This window comes from Petromyzon marinus, chromosome 3 (genome assembly GCF_048934315.1).
Source record: "Petromyzon marinus isolate PM22_M1 ecotype Great Lakes invasive population chromosome 3, UKy_Petmar_22M1.pri1.0, whole genome shotgun sequence".
In the NCBI taxonomy this organism is placed as follows: domain Eukaryota; kingdom Metazoa; phylum Chordata; class Hyperoartia; order Petromyzontiformes; family Petromyzontidae; genus Petromyzon; species Petromyzon marinus.
This window is the reverse complement of record NC_133669.1, coordinates 7,141,239-7,167,657: the sequence shown is the minus strand read 5'-3', so window position 1 is coordinate 7,167,657 and position 26,419 is coordinate 7,141,239. Positions and strand designations below refer to the sequence as shown.

The window sequence follows — 26,419 nt, the reverse complement described above, 5'->3', positions numbered from 1 at the left end:
TCCCACCAACGCTGCCACCCTCCCCATCCGTCACGCGGAGCCAACCGGCCGTGCGTGCGTGCGCGCGCACGGCTTGACAGCAAGCAAATGTTGCCCTCGCTATCCGTTTCTGGGCAGGTGGCCGTCCGGCCACCCACTGGGGTTTTTTTCCCCCACAATGGGGCCGAATTGTAACCGTTGTTTCGCCGCCGCTGCGAGCAACTTGTGCGGCAGTGGCAGCGGCAGCAGCAGGCGTCAACGATCACAGCAGGAGACGCAAACAAGCATTGTGAGTCATGTTTAATGTACCTGAGCGGAAAAATGTTGGGTGTGCATTTTTGAGAAAATAACCCAAAATAGGTCGAAGTGACGTTCGACCAAGCGAGCGATGCTCATAATCACCACAGGCAGCCCTGAGTCACTTGTGGAAATTCCACATTTCTATGGCAGAGACTAGGCCATCCAGAGTACAACCACAGTGTTGAGATAACACAAAGCGGTATTCATTTTACTGACCCCATCGAGATGATTGGCTGTCCACCACCATCCCATCCCAACCCCCTTCCCCACCAACTGTGTCGAACTCATGACCCTCATATTGTGAGTTGAGAAACTCTGTCCACAGTCCTCGAATGTGAAACAGCATTCCACAAGCAGCACATACGCACGTGTCGCATTATTTAACTTTACATGAACACAAATTTGAGACGTTGCTAAAAAAAAGAATCAGTCCGAAAAACTGCGACAACAAAAATTATAATGTAAAAAAAATACACCAGTAGACAGGGCGTAGGAAGGGGGGCGTGGGGTGGGGAGGGTGAAGATTTCCTGGGTGTGTAAAATGTCACATGACTTGCCGTTCTGGGCGATAATGTCAAGAACTCCACTGCCCGGGGGCTCGGCTCACAGATAATAAATACCTGCTACAAACATGAGATTCTCTTCATTTTTTTTTTGCCGGGGCCAGCGGGTTATGGGGGAGCCACGCGGATAACCTCCCTGCCGGAGAGCAGCGGCGACGGCGGCGGCGCAGCCTGGCGTCTGGTGGCATAAAGGTAACGAAACGACGTTTCGCGGACGGCTCGGGACTCTCGCTTGTTACCGTTCGGCGTGTCACCTTGGTTCCCTCTTTGTGTGCTTAAGCAGGAATGCCACGAAGCTGTCGTAGTTTTTAAGAATTGTGTCCAAAGCGTAGTTTATTTTTCTATATATATGTAATGTGCGTTGTATTCTTGGTTTTTTCGGTAAAGTCACGTAGAAGGGAAACAATAAAATAATAAAAATATAAGAATATGAATCCCTGCAGTCACGAAAGCTTTAAATCAAAATTCAATGTGCGTTGTGTGTATATCTGGATTGCCCGTGCGAACTTTGTACATTTTATGCAGCAGTTAGTACATTTAGATTAAGTAAGCGAGTAGCCCGTACGTCCACGGGAATGCGAAAGTATCGTGTACATCTGAATTTTCCGTGCGAACTTTAACCCGTTTATGTGTAGCGGTTTCTCACTCCACATTTAGAAACATGCGTTGAGATTGATTTTTAATTGTTTTGGTGCGATAATTGTCCAAATGATGGGCTACTTTGTTGAGCTATCATTTGTGGTCGGGTCGCTTCTGAAAAATAAGTGAATACCTCAGTGAGCTTTGCCTGGTAGGATGGGGATGGTTTAGTTTTACTCGTATATGTTTGTGTTATTTGTTTACCTTGTACTTTTCACTACGATCATGTGTTTTGTACTACATGTTGTCGGAACGTTCTTAACCCGCCCTTACTGGACATCTGTGCAAAATAGTTTAACAGCTCATCGGATTCCTCAATAATAAATTAAGATTCTTATTCTGCTCAAGCGAACAGCCCGCACACAGGAATGCGTACTTAACGTGTCGTTATTTTGTGTGAATATTCAGCCAGTTGTCCGCATTTGCGGTACCTCACTTGCGCTCGTTAATCCATTACGCATCGTTTGGTGAATTTGAAACCCATTCATATTTTTGTACAGCCCGATCAATCGAAAGTTTATCTGTGCAACTTCATTTCAGCCTCCGCGCCGGAGTGCTGCTTGTGCGCGAGGTGGAAACCTCGAATATTGCGTGGACTCGAGAGAGAGAGACAGATTGAGGGGATGGTGTGTCCAGGATGGGGGGCCGTAGATTTTACGGAGAGGAGCTGAAGGATGCTGCAACTTTGAATCACCCCAGATAATTACATCAAAACCTAAAGCTTAAGAATGGCCCTGTTGTGTCTCCGAACTAAGATTACAACAAGCCAGCATATGGCCGAGTGAAAGTGCTAATACATGTAAACGTATATATATTATTGGTTCTTTCGGTAAAGTCACGTAGAAGGAAAATAATAAAATAATAAAAAGAAAACATAATAAAATAAAATTGTCACGACGTTTCGGCCACAACGCAAGCAGCCGTCCTCAGGTGAAGAACAGAGCTGAGGACGGCTGCTTGCGTTGTGGCCGAAACGTCGTGAGAATTTTATGTTTAATTTTTATTATTTTATTATTTCCCTTCTACGTGACTTTACCGAAAGAACCAAGAATATGAATCCCTGCAGTCACGAAAGCTTTAAATCGTGTACATATATACTTTGATTTAAAGCTTTCGTGACTGCAGGGATTCATATTCTTGGTTCTTTCGGTAAAGTAACGTGGAAGGGAAACAATAAAATTATAAAAATATAAAAAAAAAATTGTTTTATACTTTTATTATTTTATTGTTTTACCGAAAGAACCAAGAATATAAATACTTATTAGAGAGCTTTGGAGATTCGCTCCTGGTTGTATACACGTGGCGACCAAATAGAGTAAATATAAACATCAAATATTAAACAATGATATTTGAAGTTTATATATGTTTAGATATAAATGTTGTGGCTTGGCTCTCCAACCCACTGGTGTGCTGTACTAGTGACGAATTGGCCACGTTTTGTTTACGTGACAACCCTTACTGGTTGGCTGTGTCGGGTGGTGGCGGGTTTAACGACACATTTATATATTTACGCGATCTAACCCAAAATAACCCTCTTATGCATGATATTGGTCGTGGAAGCCTACGTGTTAAACTGATGAAATATTAAAGTTCAGAAAATGTATGCATAGCTGGTTCAAAGCCACATGTCGCATTTAGATTTTTTCATTATTATTATGCTGTAATTTGAATTGAGAAACGCGGCAATGTAGGCTTCTAGGAAGCCACGGTCGGAGTTTAATCTCAATAATTTCGGTGCGGCTAATTGACAACTTAGAAAATGCACACAAGACGCTCCAAACTTGTACTTGAAGTCCAGGTCTCCCGTGAAGAGAGACAAGGGCGTGTGTGTTAAATATTGCATGTCACATACATGTGTATACAAATACATTGGTGATGTTTAAGAAGGATGTGGCTTATTATCAAGAGTGTGGGCTTGCTACAGATTAAGCAAGAAGTAAAGACGAATGTGGAGTGGAAAATTTATTTTTCGACACGTCTTTGTGGTATTAAACACAAAGTTAACAGGCTGTTGCTAAAATACACGAGTACACACACACACACACTTCTCACGTATTGTAAATTAATGTCATTAAAAGCATGAATGTGTACTGCATTTAAAAAAATATTGTAAAGCAGGAAGAACGGTTCATGCAGTTCAAAGGAATATAAATTTTGAATATATCCCTCAAGGTTACAGTGATTTTTTTTAAATATTTTTGAAAGACTTAGTCAACGGCAAATTTCTCCTAAAAAGTATGCATGTGCTTAAATCTGAATGGCTTGTAATGTTACATTCCACAATGTAATATTGTGGAACGTAATATATAATATGGTGCAACATCTGAGACCGTGCAACATCTCGTGAAAAACTGTCCCAATCGGATCATTCAACGGCGATCTGCAAAAAATCCACGCAGCTACTGCTGAAGCAGTCGAATTTGCAATCTGTTGCAATCCCCAAAAATGCCATACGAAAGAAGAAGGATTCCACAGCTATGCATTCGCTTAGTAAATATTTTCACAACCGACCAATGGCATTAAATGAATCGTCGTGAGCAAGTGAGTGATTGATTTCTGCCCTGTGATACTTCACTGTGTAACACATTTTTTTTTGTTCCTGGGTAGTAAGTATTATTTCCTATTTGCTTATGCCTAACAAGTACATAAAATGGCTATTATTCCCCATAAACTTTGCTTTGGTGACCAGAACATTGATATTTTGAAAATTACCTATTTTCCAGAACATTCCAGATAGATTCAGTGCTGAGTAAAATTGGAGTAACTTCTAGAACATTCCAGAACTTTCCAGTAATATAAATAGTAGTATAAATACAGGGGCCTTAAGTCCACCAGTTCAGTTGAGTTCCAGCTGCCTAAGTGGATACATATCTGCATTTTTCTGAGATGACATCAAGAGGTGGCAAGCATCCGGCAGACGCATTTTGCTGTCTGCGGCCAATTTATAGCAAAAAAGTACGATATGTAAGCATCTGCTAAGATGTGTGAGGCCTACAAGGCATATTTCGGCATGCCTGTCGGGGATCAAGACAAACCCTGAGCACCTCATTTCACCTGCGAGCAATGCAAAAAAACTCTAGAAGGTAAGATGGACAATTGTTGTTACAAAAATTAAAATTGTAAAAGTTTTTTATTTTAAAATGTTTTACAATTTTCAATGTTGTTGAAAACATATATCATATATAAAAAATGTTGCGAGAATCTCTTACACATTAGTCATGGGTGAAATAAATGTATTTTTGTAGGATGGTACAGAGGGGAAAAGAGAGCCATGAAGTTCGCTATCCCAAGAATTTGGCGGGAACCCACTGACCACTCAAGCAACTGCTACTTCTGCATGGTGGACCCTTTCAAACGTCGGACTGGCAAGAATGCACCTGCTATCATGTATCCGGACCTTCCTTCATCCATCGCCCCGGTGCCACACTGCCATGAGCTCCCCGTACCCACTCCTGCAAGTCAGAGAGCGAGGAAGACGTTGCAGATCCAGATGACAATTTCAGAGTTGGAGCTGAGGAAATAAACCCATACTACCCCAACCAAAAAGACCTCAACGACTTGATCAGAGATCTTGGTCTCACCAAGTCCAATGCCGAGCTTTTGACGTCTAAGCTCAAGCAGTGGAACTTGTTGGATGAAAGTGTGCAAGTCGCAGATCAGAGGAAGCGTCACCAACCTTTTTGCAGCTTGTTGACCCGTCAAGATGGGCTTTGCTTCTGCCAAAATGTGACCAGTCTGTTCGAGGCAATCGGAATCACCTGTAACCAGAATGAGTGGCGCCTCTTCATTGACAGCTCATCCAGGTGCCTCAAAGCCATGCTGCTCCATAATGGTAACAAGTACCCGTCTCTTCCCCTGGCTCACTCGGTGCACTTCAAAGAGGATTACAACAGCATCAAGACCTTGCTGAACGCCTTGAAGTATGATGAGTACGGCTGGGAGGTCATCGGAGACTTCAAAATAGTGGCATTCCTGATGGGTCTCCAAGGCGGTTTTACCAAGTTTCCCTGCTATCTTTGCCTTCGGGACAGCAGGGGCACCAAGGCGCACTACCACAGGCGGGACTGGCCACAGCGAACCGAGTTCTCTGTGGGGAGGAACAACGTCAAGTGGGAGCCACTGGTGGACCCCCGGAAGGTCCAAATGCCACCACTGCACATAAAATTGGGTCTTGTGAAACAATTTGTCAGAGCTGTAGATAAGGAGTCGGCAGCCTTCAAGTACCTTCAAGACTTCTTCCCTAAGCTGCCTGAGGCAAAGGTCAAAGCCGGTGTCTTCGTCGGACCACAGATAAAGAAGGTCCTGGAGTGCAATGAATTCCCCAAGAAGCTCACGAGTAAGGAGAAAGCGGCTTGGAACAGCTTTGCCGCAGTGGTTCGTGGCTTCCTGGGCAATCACAAGGTCGAAAATTATGTGGAGCTGGTTGACACTCTGGTGAAGAACTATGGCACAATGGGCTGTAGGATATCCCTCAAAGTCCATATCCTTGATGCTCATCTTGATAAATTCAAGGAGAACATGGGAGCATACGCGGAGAAAGGCGAGCGCTTCCACCAGGATATACTGGACTTTGAACGCCGCTATCAAAAACAGTATAACGAGAACATGATGGGAGACTACATTTGGGGCTGATTCGTGAAAGTGATTTACAGTACAGTATTATCATAAATCTAGAAAAACTAGTCGCTTCAAAATCTTTTGTCGTAATTTTTGTATTACAGTACTTTAGTATAAATACATGTTAAATTTCATTCATATGTTTTTTTTTCAGACTTTATGTGAACGAAAAGACATAAATTGGCCCGTTTTCTCATGGAAAATAGGTACATTTCTAAATATCACTGTCCTGGTCACAAAAGCAAGGTTTGTGGGGAATAATATCCATTTTCTATACTTTCTAGGCATAAGCAATTAGGAAATAACACTACCCAGGAACAAAAATTGTGTTACATAGTGAATTATTTGTCTAACAGGCGGGAGAGCTCTAGAATAAATCAGTGCCACTCTGTGCAACGTGCCCGGTGTTGTTTTTGTTCAGCAGCTTGAGATGCGGTTGTATTCTAGACGCCGTACCAATCCAAATCGTATTGCCTGCGTGCCCACTTGGTTCTGCACGGCGTCTGGAGACGTGGTCTGCACTTGGGCACGTAAAAAAAAAAATCCAAACGGTATTGAATTATATAAGCGGTTACGTCTACACTTCGACTTATTATGCATAATAATGAATAACAATACATCGCATTTACAATGTACATTTTTTTTACAAGGCACTCAAGTCGCCGTAGAAGCGCGAATAAACACATCGTTGGCCATGGGGAGGCCGAATAAGTATCGACGCGTAGGCGTGCAGCTCCCAAGTTTCATAACCTCACGCCCTTTTCTCGCGTAACGCCGTTGCTCGCCCTCACTTGCTCGCGACTAACGGCCCGCTCGCCCCACACGTTCACCGTGATCCGCATAAACAGGGGCTGGTACTTCGTTGGGGGGGGCGGGGGGGGGAGCAGTTGATAATGATCCGATGTGAAGCCCTGCTTAGCTGTGAGCCGTGCACAGATTGCCCAACACCTGTTTCACCTCGTGACCCCTCAAGGCAAACGCGAGCGGAGTTGTTCCTACTTCTCTTAGAAGAACGTCCACGCTGTCAAGTGTGCGGCTGCTGTTGCGAACGCTTTTTTTTTATCCTGAGATGACCGCTGAGCCACCCGTGGGTTCAACTTCGCGTTATTTGTTTGGTCACGAACCGCATCGTATACCGGTTGGGAACGTCGGAAAAAATTTCACAGCAAAAAATTAACTCGGCATCGTCCGGACGTCGACGCTCAGCACTCCAACTTGGATGCGGATCTTTAAGTTGCTAATTGACTGCGCCGTGCGTGAGAAGAATGATGTCATCTGTTGCCTGCTGTATTTTCAAGTTGTACTGCACTTTCCGAATCAAAATCTTAATTTAGTCCTTAATAGAGGTGAAGTTTTTTTTTGTCGAATGAGCGATGCAGCTCTTTTTCAAAGATGTCCACTGTGGGCAGGTCAGAAAGTTACAACAGCAAACAGTATAACAAAACAATAGGAATGCAAAAGAGAGATAAATGGTAAGCAAGTCGCTAAATATGAATAAATAATAAATACAACTAAATATATAAGTCCGATTTGTCAAGATTGGGAAACACAGCAAAAACAACAAAAGCCTCAGACCATTGTTCAACTCGAATATACAGAGTTATATAGCACGACGGAGAAAACGTATTCGTAGTAGCGTCAATCCATGCGTTTGATTTTGAGATCGTATGTACCCGTTACTGTGATCAAATACCCAAATAGCCAAATTTACCCAATACAGGATCTTCCTGAAAATGAGTCTTGGGACTCAGTGAAGCTTTGTTATATAATTGTTACTACAGTATTACTGTTATGATGAAATAATGAACAACTGCAGTGATATATATATGAGCCACAATATTTATTTTCTGAATGTCATGGATTATTTAAAATTTCGAAGCAAAAACGATGACTTTGCCAAAAGTGAATTCAGTTAACAAAAAAAAATTCACCAATAATTTATATGTTTTTATTCCGGTATTTGTTTCTCTTATAAAGAACTTAAGGATACCATAAATTATTCACAAATGTTTTTTTGGGGGGGGGAGGAGGGGGTTAAATCGTGTGGGTGCACAATATTATAAATTAAAGTTATGCCCCCTCCACCCCCGACAGAACCAAACAAACCAGGTTGTCACCTGGACGAGTACGCCAATTGAATATTGTCCTTCAGAAAAAAAAACGCGTTTTACGTTGGATGAGCAAGCACAATGCCACATCTAGGACGTTCCACTGGAGATCACAACCAGCATCAACTCGAAGCTCAGTGAAAGTACTGAAATAAAGTAATTAAATTGCGTTACTTAAAAAATATCAAATGTAGGATGATATTAAGTTATATTCTTCGGGTCTTTCGGTAAAGTCACGTAGATAGGTTTAAAGAAAAAATAACAAAAATCTACGACGTTTCGATCACAACACAAGCCGTCGTCATCAGGAAAAGGGGGTTAGCTTATAAAGGCAACCTATTTATAAAGGTTTAAAATGGGCGTAGCCAAAATATCAGCAGCATGGGCGGGGCAGCTAATGGTGGACAGAGACTGCGACGATGATGGGTTTTCCACCAATCAAATGGCTGCCAAGTAAAAATTAGCATGTTAATGTAAGATCGGTGAGCGGCCTCCACTGCGAGCACGCTGAGGTGGCTATGTTAATGTGAGAGATTAGCATGTTAATGGAAGATCACAAGAGCCACCGCCACGTCGAGGTACGGTGCGCGAAGGTGGCTGTGTTAAGTGTGAGATATTTCACCTGTTAATGTAAAATCGGAGAGCCGAAAATAACAACTAATATCGGAAGGTGGTATGATAGGAACATCATAGCAGTTATGACTTAAACTACTTGATAACGTCCTTCCAATAATTGCTCAGTTTGTACCCATCTTCTCAGTTGAAATTGTGTCTGTGTTTGTATATATGGATGGCTTCATGAAAAATCTTTGTTGATAGCCAGTGGGTTTGCAAAGTACCTTCGTCTTAGAAAAATCAATTTCGTGTGAACCCACCGCATTAAAACAATGATCAGCCACGGCCGAGATATTGGTCCTACCATGTTTCAGATCTGCCTTATGGTCACAAACACGGTCCGAGACATGTCGCTTAGTTTCCCCAATGTAACTACTGCCGCAGACACAGCGTAGTTTGTAGATGCCGGGGTATTGCATGTCAGGGATTACATCCTTCACAGATGGGATCAGATTGTATGTACTGTCTTCTTTGGTTCTTTCGGTAAAGTCACGTAGAATGAGAATAAAATAATAAATTGATAAAATAAAATAACACAATAATATTCTCACGACGTTTCGGCCACAACACAAGCGGCGTTCATCAGGTGAAGGGAGCGAGACTGTCTGGTAGGACAGCGCTGGAGTGAGAGAGCCACGTTCAGATCACGGCTTTTAAGCTGTGTGAGAGGAACAAAGAGCCTTGACGAAGGAATTAGCATAAAATTTAGCATTGAAAAGGCTGAATGATTAGCTTGTGACTGGTCACAGAAATAGCTATGTTAAAAGTTAAAGCATACACCTCCGCAGAGGCACCCATTGTTAAAAGGAATTAGCATAGAATTTAGCATTGAAATAGCTAAATTAAGGCATTCGCTTGTAACTGTTACAGAAATAGTTACGTTGAAGTCAGAGCATACACATTCACCGAGGCACTTAGTACAAATCAAAACAGGAGAATTTAGCATTGAAATAACTAGGCGAATTTAGCATTGAAATAACTGGGTGATTTGCTGGTGACTGGTCACAGAAATGACTACATATCTGAGCTATTCACAGTACTATATAGTGAACCAATAAAAACTAAAATATAAATTACCTTCATGTTATCAATAAACTCTATATTCTCCAATCAGCTAAGCTACCAACCATAAGTCGTTATATATCACAATGCTATATGGCGAAAAAATGGGTGGATTCTTACCCTCAAATTTCCGTACCACGGATAGCTACGGGCCCCGTTCAGACGGACGAGTTCGTCCATGGTCGGAACAGAGGAGGGGGAGAGAGACAGCTGCGAAGCCCTAGTATACTCCATGTTGTAAACCATACCATTAACCGTGGTGTGAGAGGTATTAAGAGGCAATGCTGGCGAAAGAGCTGCGGTCTCAAGGTCATCGTAAAATTACAATTAATTAAGAACAGAAATGATTTAACACATCTTTCCAGTGGTTACTAAGCCTGAATCCATCTTCTCGGTTGAAATTGTCTCTGTGCTTGTATATGTGAATGGCCTCATGAACGAATCTCTCATGGTAGCCAGTTGGTTTGCAAAGAACCTCCGTCTTGGAGAAGTCAATGTCATGTGAGCCCACTGAATTGTAACAGTGATCTGCCACGGCAGAGGAGTTCGTCTTACCGTGTTTCAAGTCTGCTTTATGTTCGCGGATGCGGTCCGAGATATGTCTTTTGGTTTCTCCAATGTAGCTACTACCACAGAGGCACTTTAGTTTGTAAACGCCCGGGTACTGTATGTCTGGAAGAGCATCTTTTACAGATGGAACTAAATCACGGATTTTGTGTACTGTGTTGAATCGGACCTAATCAATTTATTATTTTATTCTCATTCTACGTGACTTTACCGAAAGAACCAAAGAAGATGAATCATTGCAGTCACGAAAGCTTTAAATCGAAATGTATGTACTGTGTTAAATCAAACCTGGATTTTGTGTTTGCTCATGATTTTGGAAATATTTTTGGTGACCCCTGCTATGTATGGCAGGGTGATGGTTTTGATTGGGTCCTCAAATAGTTATTTCCCAATGGTTGGGGTGATAGCTTTGCGGATTGTGTAGTCTGAATATATATTCATCTTTAGGTAGGCATCCATACGGATGCCTTCCTAAAACCTGACTCCCACCACTATCCATGCCAGAAGAATTTCCTCATCAAAACTCTACACCATAGAGCTCGATGTATTTCCGACCATCATCACCTAGCCAGTGAACTGGAACACGTACACCTAGCTCTCAAGATGAATGGATATTCAAATACTATCGACACTATATTCATGATTGGTATTTTATACTTGTTCAGTCAAATAAAAAAAAGACTTGAGTTGGACATTTTGGTTCACAATATTGAAGCTATTTTGGTTTTTTGTATTTATTTATTATTTGAAGCTTATAATTGAATATAAATTGATAACTATACTAATTAGTTAACCAGTAATTTTATTAGAATAATAATAATATGCAGCGGTTTGTCATTCCACTACTAAAATCAAGTCCTTTGCTACGTCATGTAGTTAGAGGGGGTTATTTGTCCATACTTTCCCACACTGGTCAATGCGAGTTTGTGAATCAGTGCCCTAGACTAAAACTAAACTATTTTCTATTTTAGCAGGTAAGGCCCACTGAGCCATGTAGCGCTTTTTCAGAAGCGATCTGGCCACAAATGATAGCTCAACGAAGTGGCTTATCAACACGTGGACATTTATAGCAGCCAAATACTCTAATCGGACGTTGATTCTAAATGTGGAGGGAAAAACCAGAGGACCCGGAAAAAAATCCACACGACCACGGGGAGAACACACAAATTCCAAATATACAGCAGGCGTCAGGGTCGCGATCCAATCCTCGACCTCCTGAATACCAGGCAAGGCAGATAACATCTTCCCACTAATTTTAGCCAAAGCCAAAAACCAAACTCAAGCCATCCAGTTTCATATATGCACGGCACTATTCATCATAATCACGCATATATAGATGCAATTGCATTTCGACCATTCTCAATCCATAAATGGATGGGTGGATGTCGGACATGCATATTTTATTTTAAAATTGTATCCAGCGAAATTTAGAGGATATGTGGACATTGTCATTTTCGTTAACACGTGTGATCTAAGGGTGAATGTTGTTGTAAAACAAAAAGAACAAAAAAGCAATCAATTTGAACACATTTTTTAAATATTGTTGCTGGCAAACAAAATTAATATGTATTGCTGCGCTGTGATAAGATTTATTTTGTAAGAAAGAAAACGGAACAAACAAGTTATGCCCGTAGAAATATTAGATTAGCTATATTGCAGAGGTATTGTATTATCATGAAATTCCTGCCTCTCAGCTGTACACGTGTCTCTCGGTGTCGTGGGAGCGATGGGTAGGCCGCGCAAAGACAAAGGTAGAATCTGCGCCGCATCTTGCGAGCCTCCTTTGCGCCATGGAGGTTGAGATTGAAGCGTTCACGACAAAGAAACGTGTTCGTTTTAGGTGGGACGGTGTGACTTTTGAAGAGTAATCAGAATTTGATTGCTGCACGATTTCCCAAAATAATGTTTAAGAAATATGTCACCATAAACATGTATCTAATTAGACGTTAAGCTTTTAAATGTACTGTGTGTCTAAATGTGACTTTTGAAGAGTAATCAGAATTTGATTGCTGCGCGATTTCCCAAAATAATATTTTAATAAATATGTCACCATAAACATGTATCTAATTAGACGTTAAGATTTTAAATGTACTGAGTATCTAAATGTGGCTTGTGAACAGTAATCAGTATCTGATTGCTGCACGATTTAAAAAAGTAAGATAAAAAATCTGCCACCATGAACATTTATCTAATTATACATTAAGCATTTAAATGTACTGTGTATCTAAATTAACTTTTGAACAGTTATCAGGAACTGATTGCTGCACAATTAAATTTTTTTTTTTTAAAACTCACCATCAACATTTACCTAAATAGACTTTAAACATTTAAATGTATATCTAAATGGTCTTTTGAGCAATAATCATCATAATTTATCAAAGCAACTGTAATGAGACGAGAAAATCAGATCACTTATTATACCCACTTTAAAAAAAAGTAACTTAATATCATGACTTAAAGCTTTGGTGACTACAGGAATTCATTCACTCTTGTGAATGTAGAATTTGTTATATTTAAAATATATCGTGTTCTTATCACAAAATACGAACATGTTAACATTGTAATTTATTTCATGTTAAAATGTTTTACATTTATTTATGGCAATTATTTTACTTTAGGTGTGTAACTAATTATCTTGTTGAATGCCTCGTAAGGTAATCCACGTTTGATGTTACAGACATGTAATCACGTACTCATACAGCAGTTCAATAAAATATAAACAGATACATGTTATGCAATTTTAAAAATCCGAACAAAAATCTTGAAAATTAATTCTACATTAATAATACATTTGCGAGTTTTGACGAACACGAGAAAAAGGTACAATTTTGAAAACATTTTAATGCAGTATTGCATCATTTATACGCTTTTCAGCTTTAAATGTTTTTTTTTTCAAAAGCAGCTGTACATCATATTCAAGGAAGATGATAAATAAAGGTAATTTATTAAAAGCGTATAACCTCAAATTTACAGAATGTTCACCTAACAATGATTGGCTTGTATTCAATTCAGGTTTTCTCACTCTAAATCACATACCACCTAGCATACATTAATGTTTATTCTCTGGATACATTTAAAATTGTGTTTATAGAACACACTTCTTCTTCCGTGAGTGGGGGGGGGGAGGAGAGGGAGGGGGGGATGGTTGATCAGCCACCTTTCTACGTCTCGTGTGGAAGTTGGCGAGTGGGGGACAGCCCGTAGGAGTAGCCTCATATGGTGCATGTCTGAAATCCTTGCCGACGTATGATCGAAGCAGGCAGTGTGGCGTCACTATGGGGTCCCACGGTTTTGATATTCTTAAATTGTCCACCGGTGGGTGAGGGGAGATCGGCACGTGCTCTGGTGCGGTTAGTGGCCATACATTACCTACGTGACTTTACCCAATAGAACCAAAGAGTATGGGTCATAGCAGTCACGAAAGCTTTAAATCTAGAATAGGTACGCAAAAAATCTGTCAAAACTTGAGCCCTCCCCCCCTCTCCGTACGCACGCGGACTTTTTACACCCCCCCCCCCACCTGCGTACGTACACCTGACGCACCCCCCCCCTCCCCACCCGAATCCTATAGAATGGCCGATATTTAATACACGCAGAAACGATCAAGGATTAATAATATTACTGGTAGGAAATGTAGTGGACTGGAAGCCCAACCGGGATTAATTCACAGGAGGCTGGGGATTAATTGTGGATGTCTGTGGATATCTGTCCACGTGTATCCGGACACCCGGAAAAAATGGGAGGGGTGGGGCTGGGTGGAGAGGGGAGGGTGGGGAGGGGCTGGGTGGGGAGGGTGGGGAGGGGCTGGGTGGGGAGGGTGGGGCTGGGTGGGGGGTGGGGAGGGTGGGAGGGTGGGGGGTGGGAGGGGTGGGGCTAAGGTGGGGAGGGGCTGGTCACCCCGTGGTGCCCTTATAAAACTCAACGTTTAACCTACTCACGCCGGCTTGTGCCCGCCCTCACAGTCGGGCATATTTACGGAATACACCACGTGGTGCCGCTGTTGACCCTGGCCATTGACCGAGCAACCCAACGTTCCTACCAGCTCCCTCCGCAAGAATGTGTTAACACGTTTAAGCAAACAGATAGTCCACCACCGGACTAACTCATTTGAAGGCCAATGTAGACAAATTATTATCGAGGCTTCTCCCCCCCCCCCCCATTTCCTATGCGTACACACATTGTCAGTAGACCCCCCATACGCAAGCGTGCGCATTTGGATTAACCACCCCTCCCCCCTCCATCCGTACATACTAAATGGATAGCCCCTAAACACAAAGCAGTGTTTACGGGGCAAGTTGGAAACGGCTTATGGGAATGCTTTCCATCAACTAAACCTTTGGAGAAAAATCTGTCCTGTTATGCGTTGTCTTCTGTGTGTGGATTTATTGAGAGTAATTAGGAGATCAATCTTGAGATGTGTAAAATAAAAATCCCGCACAAGCCACGATGTCACACAATGCCTCGAATCGATACACAAATACAAAGATCCCCCGTATAGCCTTAACAGACTTTTGGGGCAAGTGCTGTTAGCGAGCGCCTATGAAGGCCGGCACGGCACACGAGGGGCTGGGTGGCCAGCACCACGCCCGATCGCCTTTGTCTCCCCAGTGGCGATGTTAACACACCACACCAGCTACTCGTTTGAGGCTGAGTCGACCTCGGGGAGGCCCAGGACCGGTTCAGATAATCGTCATACGAACAGACACGCGGCAGCAGTTCTCAACCTGTGGTCCGGGAATCAACCGGTGACCACGTGGTTGAGAGGTGGCGCGTGGATCACAGGCACCACGTGGTTGAGAGGTGACGCGTGGACCACAGGCACCACGTGGTTGAGAGGTGACGCGTGGACCATAGGCACCACGTGGTTGAGAGGTGACGCGTGGACCACAGGCACCGCACGCGCCAATCAGCCGGCTGTCATCGACGAGAAAAGAAGTTCGAGCGATGAAATTACTCGAGTTCAGTTGACTGAATTCATATGAAGAAATTCAACTCGCGTCAACGAAGTGAACACTCCATGAATGCGGAAACCTGTTCATGTTCATGCATCGTTTGTGCACCTCCTCGTTAGGCTCGTCATTTGGGAAAAAAAAACATGTCTAGAATTTTTTTATTTTTTTACAAAACAGTATTTGTGTTTTGAGAGTACTACGGTAGTGCAGTGGTTTTCCCACTGCGCTATGAACTCGTCGACACGAATTCAATTCCCATCTACAGCAAATTAACTGGTGAGTGATTTCTAAACGACTTCTGCTCTACCCCCCCCCCCCCCCCACTAACCAGCATGGTGAAGTATGGTCAAATAATCCCTCTGACTAAGAAGGCTCAAGGAGTTTTTTCATTCAACAGTGAATTAACATCAAATTCGTACCATTGTATTTGGATGGTTCCAATTTAATTAAATCCTTGGCAGTGAAATGAAAGAAATGCTGATTTGCGCAGCGTGTCGGCTAGATGAGAATGCAGTGGGCGGGGAGGGGGGCTCTGACAGGAGCTCGCTCAAGCGCAAAAGGGAGGCGCGTGGGACGCAGCCAGGGCGATGGAGTGTGGTGCGATTCTCTGGGAGCATAATGTGTTCCTATCACGGCTGCACAGTTCAGAATGAGCATCAGAATATGTATTCATACTGGAGGAATCCGATGAGCCATGAAACTCTTTTTCACAGATGTCCAGTAGTTGATGTGTTAACAAATATACGCACAGAGGGGGCTTCGTTTCCCGGAGAATATGTTCTGCGTTGCTTGAAGACTGAAGTATAGACACGTGACTAGTAGCCACAGTCATCACGAGAGACATATTGGACGTGGTGTGCCAGGTGCGGAAGAGAGAGATCCGGTTGAAATTAAGCCTTGGAAGTGGCCATGAGACCAGTTTTTAAGCCTTGGAAGTGGCCATTAGACCAGTTTATAAGCCTTGGAAGTGGCCATGAGACCAGTTTTCTTGGGGGGGACAAGCGTCAGTTGTAGTAGTGTACGTTTTTGAACTTTAAAAACACTTTTGCTCTCCGTGTGACAGTCTCACTCGCGTTGTCTGGTTAGGTCTGCAACAGCTTCAGACAATAAGTGGATAAGGTCAAAGTGTCTCCATGGTGGTCCTGAGCCAGTGGTGGGAATTCCACATTACTGCGACGGGGGCCAGTCTATCCACAGTACAAGCACCGTTGATTTCCCACAAAAGTAGTACTCATGTTGTCCACCTCAGAGGAATCTGCATCAAACCCCGACTGGGTTCAACATTTCAGGCATCTAGATTACGAATTAAGCATTCTGCGCCGTAGAAACGTGCGCAGAGTGAACTGGGCCTGTTTGCGACACCAGAAACGTTATAGTTCATGAGTAAAGAAGAGATATTTCACTTTTCGGCCCCACCCGAGGTGGCATCACTTTTGAGCACTGGTTCTTAACCTGGGGTGCACGCACCCCCTGGGTGTGCGAGATGCCCTTTCTGGGGGTGCGAGACATGGCGAGATTTTTTATTTTTTAGAAGGAAAATCATCGAAACGCAATTTAAGCACGGGCACGTAAGTACAACTACATTGTTTCATCAATCCCCTCTATGTATTTATTAACTGTACCCTTGCACCCCTTTGAGAACCAAAGGGGTGCAAAGGTACAGTAAAGGTTAAGAACATTTGGTTTAGAGGGTTCCAGTTTTCTTTATGCGTCGAATAACCGCTTGAAATGAGCGGCATTATACACGAATTCAGTCGTATTAGCCATGCAGTGTTTAATTGGTTGTCCTTCCCCCGCACCTCCCGATTAGCACGGTTGGCTACCTACGGTGTGAAAGAAGTTCAACATACATACGTACATACCCCGAGAAAACCGACATACGATGAAAAATACCATCCATAAGTTCACATTTCGGCGGTACCAATGTCCGCTCGTGGCCCGTGGACTAAGCGGGCTTCAGGCAAAAGCGCAGCACGAATTGCGAGATAGACATAGGACCCCCCCCCCTCCCCCACGTGCATTCGAGAACACGGAGCAAGCTTCCGGACACACCACCGCCTACTGTCAACGAGGGCGGAATTGACTTGGGCACGACGCGTCCGCTGGCAGTGACGACGGACGGACGGACTGCCAAGAGCGAACGCATCTCATAGCAGCCCCATCACTGCGGAGATGGAGCGACAAATTCGGCACGTGCGCAGGTGCCGGATGGATTTGATTTGTTTTTTGCATTGCAGGAGCATGAGATATGTCGCCAGCTTGGGTGAGAATTTTAATCCAGCGATGGATTTACTAATTGGCTGTGTCGGGTGGTAGAGGGTTACGACACATACTTTCGGAATCTAACCCAAAAACATTGATTATGAATAATATTGGTCGCGAAAGCCTACGTGTTAAACTGCAATGATAATGGTCGATGATGTTTGTATTATCGCCTTTTTGTTGTTGTAAACATACACCGGGTTGTTTACTAAGCTGACGGGCACCCAGTGGTGCGCTGTGCTGTAGGCCGTAAGAGAGGTGACGAATGCAGGCAATGCCCCTAGCCGATAAACTGGTTTTGTCTGTAATCATTTTCTTTGTGTGTTTGTGTGGGTGCGGGCATGTCACACCTGAGCATGTGCAGCATCACAGATGGATGAGGCAGGTTCGTGTGTTCGATGAGATTACTCCAGTCTCAAGTTACACGATCAGAAGAGTCTATGAGACATTTCGAGACCAGAAAATGTGTTACAATAAAAACACAACGCACCATGCACTATGAACCCGGTGACCTGAGTTCAAGGCCACGGCTCGCATCAGTGGCAACATTTTTCTGAACCTGTTGAAAGGGGGGCCCACCACCACCACCTTCACCAACCTGTACTGACCAGCGAGGCGAAGTATGGTCAAACAGCCCACATGACAGACATAGTGTAGAGGGATCCTCGCCCAAGCAGTGGATTTACAAAGGGCTGTACAGTATTAAGATTTAGAAACTTTAACAAATATATAGTTGTGTTTCGATTTTTTTTTTCATTTTCACGTGGCGACAAAACCCGGTGGTCGTTCCTCTGTCAGCAGTCACAGCATCTTGACTTTCATAAAAAACGAATCATGCCGTGTCGATGACCAATGCTTCCCGCCGTGTCTCTCTGGTGCTCTTGAACCCACCGCGAATCCGAAACAACAACAACAACACCACCACCACCTTCTATTCGCAACGTTGTGGCGGTGATGTCACGACGGCGCTTGTGCCAAAGCTCGGTGCATTTTGAGGCCATGTGAAGTGTCGAAGGATAGCTGGCCGGAGGACACGGGACAGACCCAGGTGCCATGGTTGGCTGACTGAGATGACTGACAGATGCAACACCTGTGCCCCCGACTGTGCCAACTTGCTGTGTTTTATCCACCCGGCACTCCGCTCGTTGTTGTGAGCGTCGCTCCTCTGCCCTCCGCTGTTTTTTGAAGGCGACCGCCTGCAAGTGGCCAGTAGCGTCTTTCACGAACATCCGCCTGATCTTGACACCGCTGGTACCAGTCATTGGCCAGTCCACTCAGCTCCATATCCTCCTATACCACATCAGCCCATCTCTTCTCTCGCCCATACCAGAGAAGAGATGGTCCACACACACACATACTCCTGGGTTTCTGCCACCTATTTTGAGGTACAAAGAAGGACATCGTGCCCCGAAATGTTGCTTATGATCTACGTTTCATTCTAAGGCCACAGTGTGATTGACAAATGTGTTGAGTCTTTTGTTATTTGTGGTCGTGCACCACTGCCAATTTCCAATGGCAGCCATCAGTGAAAAATTCGTTTTAACAAATGTCTGGAACAACCATCTCACTGCCTCGCATGCAGTGTTCAATTACAATTGTGCATGCATCCTAATTATTTAGTTTTAAAAACCAATTGTAAATGGATTGGCCATCGCTGCAGCAGTCGAAGAGGATGTCAGTGTATGAAGCTGCTCGCTCCACGATCTCTTGCTCGCGTAATCCCTGCAATCGCCGGGCTCTGTGCAGGCATCGCACGTCCCTCGTGCCTGGCCCCTCTCCGCTTGAACCACAAACAACGCGGCGGTGGGATTTTGCATGCGCCGGGAATATTTCTCACGTGAGAATGCACCCCGCAGGGCCCCTGTACCTGCGCCCCACCGGCGCAATGGGAATACGCCAAGCGGAGCACTTGTCTCGCGGGGCAGCATTGTGAACGGGCGGCGGCAAACGTGGTGCAGCGGTATTGTGCAGTTCGCTATGAACCTACCTGTCAAACTGAAATTACTTTTTTCTCATGGCTTAATTACGTTTTTTTCCGATTTGATATCTGAACCAATTCCTGGAAATATGTTTTCATCATTTGCAAACATGCAATAACCAGTGTGGTGAAGTAGAGTTAAATAACCACCCCCCCCCCCCCAGAGCCACAGAGCGTGGAGAAGCCCCTACGAGCAGGGCTGTATTTGTAACAATCACGGCTCGGACCGGTTTCACTATCGGATGACCACTCCTGATTGACTTTCCACAAATTGACTTAAGGCCACGAATGTGAAGAACCACTGCTCAACACACGTGTGGCAGGGGGAAACACTTTGGCTTTTTTTTGCTTATTGGTGCAGAGGATTGATCGGTAGAGTTGACCTCCGACTGGGATTTGAACTCATGACCTGTCCGAGTCGGGCAATCTGCCAAGAGCGTCAGTGAGCCAGTTAAGCGATGATCGAAACACACTAATTGTCTTTTCTTTTTTTTACTTCACAAAATGCAATTATATATAAATGACAATGCATTGAGAATGCTTTTTTGTTCTTTCTATCTATATTTTACCTAGAATATCCCACGAGGAACGATCCATTGTAGAAGACCCAGATCGCCAAACGTCACGGACAGAACTGCAGCCAACCGGCCGTCGCTGCTCCAGCAACAAGACCCCGGGCAGACGCCATGAAATTTTCACACTGCACCGCCCAGGAGAGACGGGACGGCGAGCCCCCGGGCAGGTCACGCACCACCTTCCACGGCAAAGAACGCAAGCCCAAGAAGCCCCACTACATCCCGCGGCCGTGCGGCAAGCCCTTCAACTACAAGTGCTTCCAGTGCCCATTCACGTGCCTGGAGAAATCCCACCTGTACAACCACATGAAGTACAGCCTCTGCAAGTACTCCATCTCTCTGGCCGAGGGCGAGTGGCCCGGCAAGAGGGCAAAGGTCGCCAGCGTCCCCGTCGTCGGTCAGAGGAGACACGGCGCGGGCGAGGAGTGCGACAGGGCGGGATCGGGTCCTGCCGTCTTGCACCCGAGCTTCGAAAGCGACCCAGAGATCAAGTACTCCTTGTGGGAGAAAAACTCCGTTGGCTCGTCAGACCAGAATGGGCCAGATTCAGATGTGGGGGGAAACCTGAGATGGCTTAGGGAGCCGAATTGTCCCTTTTCCTCAGAGCAGGGATGCAAAGGTTTCCAAAAGTCACTCGACATGAAGTGGAGCCAACAGTATAAAACCCAGTTATTGGTGGACCCTGACAGAGACGGAGGACACATTTTATCGTCAAAGCTTTCGGAGTCGACTTCCACCAAGCCCAGCTCGTTCACGGTGGACGACTTACAGAGCAGCTTCAGCGCCGTAAGAGCTGCGGACGCCGACTTCTCTTCTCCAGCGTGGATGGTGACCGCGCAAGCCAAGCCCCTGCTGCACGCCCCGGCCAGCATCGCCCACAGGCACTCGTTCCTGTGCTACCCGCCGGCGCTGCTCGCCAACCTGGGAGGCGGGTTCCTGCATGACTCCATGAGCCCTCAGTACGTGTTCAACCCAGGCCCGTACCAGTGCCTGAGCACGCTCATCGCGGGCCCTCCCGTGACGGGCAACCTCAATTACGTGACGCTGATGCCTCATGCGGCCGGGACGATGGAGCCACAGCCGCCCCAGGTCTCGTCCATCGGACGCTTCCAGACGGTGCTGCCAGGCCACCTTGACACACCGGCGCCAGCGCCCGTGAGGCCAGCGCACCCCGGAGCGGAGGGGACGGTTCCGGGGAAACCGGACGGGCTCGCGAAAGAGCCGCCGGCCGCGGCTCGGACACCGGAGCGGGAGCCACGCGGGAACAAAAACCCGCGAACGGCAACGTCTCCCGACGACGCGGGCGGAGAGGAGAGGGCAAATTTCGGTTCGCAGCTGCGAGCCTCCGAGCGGACCGGGAACGGAATCGATGGTCGCAGCTCGCCGGTGGCGAAGGCGCGGTCCGGAGGCACGGCGAGCAAGCGGGCGGGACGGCCGCGTGGGAATGTTTCGTCCCCCGGGCGGACGGTGAGGGGAGAGGGGACGGTGCCGGCCGACGTAGTGCCGGATTCTTCGACGGGCCAGGATCATCGAAAATATTCAGGGCTCGTGAATTTTGGGCCCTCGCCGTCGAAGCTGCTGCCAGTGGGTAACGTTTGCAGGTAATTTTTAAGACAGTCTTGTTTAAATGTGTCAATGTTTTGTTGTTGCGCTTGGTGTGCCTCACGTACGAGAGCAACTTTGAAGGAAATTAAGAGTTGTTCTATTATTAGACTTTGCCGTGAGAATGTGGAATAACCATTATTGGTCAGTTGCCATCAATTGAGAAGCGTATTGCTCATTGTTTGATGGAGGCATTTAAATTTTATGACTTAGCTTAAAAATGGATTGTCATAAATAAGCCATGAAAATATTAAAATACTAAATTATTCAATTTTATTACACAACGCACGTTTAATCGAAAACTAATTTATTTAGAACTGCTTTTGTGTTTAGTTTGTTGTCCTTTCCCCGCACCTCGAATTAGCACGGTTGGCTACGTCCGGTACCACACCGTGTCCAGGAACTCATAAAATGCTCACAGTGCCAACCCCTCGGTATGACTGTGTGCCCTGCGTCCAGGACGGGCCTTCAGCAGGAGTCACCACGAAGCGAGCCAGACACATCCCCTAGCCCAAGGGTAACCTCCGCCGACCTCCTCAGCACTCCTTCTCCTGCAGCCGCAGGCGCAGCGGCAGAAGCAGCGGCAGCAGCAGCTGCAGCAGAACGCCTGTACGTGCCTAGACAGGACGACAGCCGCCCCCTTGACTACAGCACCAGCCGGGACCTTCTCCCGTCGCTCGGTCTCTCCGGCTGCAGGACGACGACGACGACGGCGACGACGATGACGACGGCGACCTCGGGGAGGGCGCCGCTGGCCGAGCACGGGACGGCGGCCGGCGTCGGGGCCGCCCTAGCGCACTCCGGTGGCCTTCCCCAGGGTCACGCCGCCACGTGCCACCTGTGGGAGAAGCTGGAGAGGATACGGAAGGAGCTGCACAGCCTGCAGGAGGAGCTGCACCACTCTGCGAAGCGGCGGAGAGGGGGAAGTCCCGTGGACCTCTCGTCCCGGAGCGATGGGGGGGGGGGGGGTCTTCACGCGCCACCTCCACCGACTGACGACGATTCCAGACGGGGGAAACACGACACCAACTAACGTCCGAGCACAGCAGCCATCGTCATCGTCGGCCATAATCAATCCGCTGCTGGATGAAAGCCTCCCCAAAATCGCCGCTACGTCTCACGATCCAGCAGTGCGACGATTCCCCATGCACCTGCACATCAACTGACTGCGTTGCTCAATCTACCTGAGGGGCATTTTCATCAGACACGTCCCCTATTTTTTGGCTCCGATTCCATTACAATTACTGACCATCGGCCATCATCCCTTACAGCGACGTGTGCGGCCCAACCCCACTTACTGTTTGCAACAGCTTGGAATTACTTCATTAGCCTGCGTATATTCTCTAATCCAAGCATCTCTCTTTCTCTCTCTCGATGTAATTCCAAGCGCGTATCCTCTCATCGCTTCTTTGTGCACTCTTCGGTGTTTTGTCCAAATATTTATCGCATGTGATAGAAATGTGCACGAGCTGATTAAACCATTTCTTCTTTAGCTACATCGGTTTTGTTTACTTTTCAATCGCAAGTTCAGCTTTTCAAACCGAACTCCAGCCTGCTCTCGTTAGACTCGTTTATGTCATCATTTTGATTTGAGGAGTCTGTCTTTTAATATCTCAACTCCTGGGTACACACGCGAATTTGTGGTCTCCTTGTTTGCCTCCGAGAAGGGGATTTTGGGGTTGGACATCTGTGTTAAAAAAAAAGCTTCACAGCTCTTCGGATTTTTCCCAGGATAAATCAATATTCTGATTCTGTGGACGAGATGGGGCATCCTCCAGGCTTTTGGCCCTGTGGACACCTTCGTGGCCACTCCCTGGACTCTCTCCCCTTCTCTCCCTCTCTCTCTCTCTGCGATGTCGGGATGTCTCACGGTCACCGACGCCGTGCCCCCAGTCCCTGCGGTGTTCACCCGCTAGCCCCGAGATCCGGGTTCGCGTCGTGTCCCCGCGGTGCTCTCCTGCGGTTAGCGACGTTCAGAGTCTCGGGATGCAATTTGCATGAGGCTATATAACAATATATTATATTTTAATTGTGTTTTTCCGGTTGCGTCCCTCTGACGCACATCTCCAGTTTTCTACGACCCCGTATTTCTGATAAATGTAATCCTAAATAATAATTTACAGCACTTTATATCAATCCGCTGCTGGACGTAGGCCTTTTCATGCCGTGTCGATCGCGGGAGATTTCTTGACGATACTTGGTCAACGCTGGGCAGTGTGTGTTGTTGAAAGGGGTGGGACCCGGGCCAATTTAGATATCACTCGCCACTGATGTTAGCCGTGACCATGTGTGAAAGTCGGGTAGTCAGGTTCATAGCACAATAATGGGTAATCACTCCTGCATTGCACAGCCATAGTTAGACACGAGGGGCCATCCTCATCCCCGAGGCCTCCCCCCCCCCCCCACCCTTGCACCCACTGTGTTGCCAGCAACCACCCGATCCAAACATTTGAGCCAACAGCTGGAAATGTAATAGGATGGCATTTGCTGCCACTTGTGGGTCACTACTCAGATCTGTGCAAAGGTTCGGATCATGGGAAAAATGTTCCCGATTCTTCCGGTTCACCGCTCTTATTTGTGCAAAGGGTTGATCCAGATATCGCGAGTTTTGTGAGAATATATTTTTGGTGTGTGGAAAATCAGGACGTGGACAAAAGGAGTTTATCTGTGTAACAGATACAATCACGGTCCCCGACTGCATGGTGTATAAACGGATTGTAAATCTGCGCGTAAGACTGTAAGAGTACCCGACCTAAACTCCCCCTTGTTATTCCAATCGTGCTTTCTAAGTGACAGTCAATTACAGGCCTCGCGTCATCGTTTCTGAGAACTGAAGTTGACGTCGGGGGCGGAAGATAAAAAAACAGACATCGTGCATGCCAAAAGGGCAATTATCAGGTAAGACGACAATTTACCCATCCTACCTAACCCTCCAGACATTTGATAAGATGTCACGATTCCATCCTCTTGAACAACTAAAAACTATTTTTAGTTTTCCAGGCAAAGGCCCACTGAGCTATATAGCTCTTTTTCAGGAGCGATCTGGCCACAAATGATAGCTTGGCGAGAAATGGCTTATCGCGTGGAAATGTCTAGCAGCAGCCCAAAACTCTAAACAGCGTGTTGATTCTGCATGTGGAGGGAAAAACCGGAGGACCTGGAAAAAAATCCACACGACCACGGAGAGAACACGCAAACTCCAAAACGTGCAGGCGTCAGGGCCGGGGCCGAACCCACGACCTCCTGTATACCCGGCGAGGTAGTTAACATCCCTCCACCGTGGCACCCCGTAAGTTTCACAGCCGTTTTACCGTCTCGCCTGAACGATGCTTGTCCGTGCAATTAAGATAACCGCGACAGCGTGCCGTTTGCACGAGTCTCTGCTTCTATTATTGCAAACGTAAGAAGCATCCTCAGCGGGCAGATTGCGACGCACAGCGGAATGCCATTTGCTTCCCGCGCGAGTCCTCTCGATGATTTGTTTTCATTTTAAATCAAAAGAGACGCAAACGGTCACGAGCTGTAAAGGGTTTTTTTTATAAGATAACAAAAGTGGGAGTGCAGTATTTTGTGACAGTGCAGATGTGTGTGTACAGTATAAATAGGTCGACTCAGCCTCGAATGAAGAGTACCTGGTGCTGTGTGCAAACATCGCCACGGAGGGAGACAAAGGTAACCGGGCGTGGTGCTGGCCACCCATCCCCCCCCCCCGCCCCGTGTGCCGCGTCGGCCTTCATAGGGTGCTCCCTCGCTAACAGCGTTTTCCCCAACTTTCTGTCAAAGGCTACACGGGGGATCTTTGTGTCACTACGGGGTACTTGTATAACGTCTTTCTTAGGGAGGCGGTGTAAACAGTCCCATCCCATCATCGCCACCACAACCACCACCATCGGCCACTTTCCTCTTCAATTCTATGTTTCCATGTCCTGTACTGAATTGACATTTCCCTTGCCGCTATCATTCATCGCGCTGATCAAGTTCGGAATCGGAAATTGCCTCCCATGGTATTCCCCTCCTCTTCCCAAGTTCACTTAAAGAAACGTATTTCACTCCTATCTATTATGCAGTCATGAGGGCTGTTTGTTGCTGGCCGCTAGACACTTTAGAAATGTTAGGGCCTTTGCTCAGCAACCGCAGATTTTTAAAAAAACAGGAAGCACACAACATGTCCCAGTCCATCTGTCGGTATCCCGAGCGAGTCTGAGTGTCACGTGTCACTTATCACGTTAACAGTAGAACAGTAATTTTTTGAAATTTATATTTCCAATCTGTCCATTACCTTGAACATCACATAAACTTGTACGGCACAGTACCGTATCGTATCGCAGATTTTTGGGAAAGACTACCCTTTTTTCGGGTTTACAACAATGACAATGACAACAATGATGATTGCTGTCATCATTGTTGAGATGACAACAATGATGATGACAACAATGACAACAGTGATGACGACTACGACGATAAACAACATTGTACTTGTAACAATAATAGTGCGTTATCCTCACGAATGTTTACTGATATTGTTTGTAAGGGTGTATGACATTAACGTGAATGCTTTGTTTATATTCTTGGTTCTTTCGGTAAAGTCACGTAGAAGGGA

The 26,419-nt window shown here is 45.8% G+C and overlaps 1 protein-coding gene across 2 annotated transcripts; it reads left to right on the top strand.

Annotated features, from left to right (window-relative positions):
• The first annotated feature begins 793 nt into the window (after positions 1–793).
• On the top strand, positions 794–25,960 carry LOC116952814 (uncharacterized). Of its 2 annotated transcripts, XM_032972488.2 has the most exons (3): positions 794–1,034; positions 20,216–21,818; positions 22,279–25,960. In XM_032972488.2, exons 2-3 carry the CDS (start codon positions 20,329–20,331, stop codon positions 22,850–22,852), a joined length of 2,064 nt encoding a protein of 687 aa, XP_032828379.2. In that variant the 5' UTR covers positions 794–1,034; positions 20,216–20,328; the 3' UTR covers positions 22,853–25,960. The 2 variants fall into 2 exon arrangements, with proteins under 2 accessions (XP_032828379.2, XP_075929508.1); XM_076073393.1 differs by lacking the exon at positions 794–1,034 and having other exon boundaries at positions 17,757–21,818.
• The last annotated feature ends 459 nt before the right edge of the window (positions 25,961–26,419 follow it).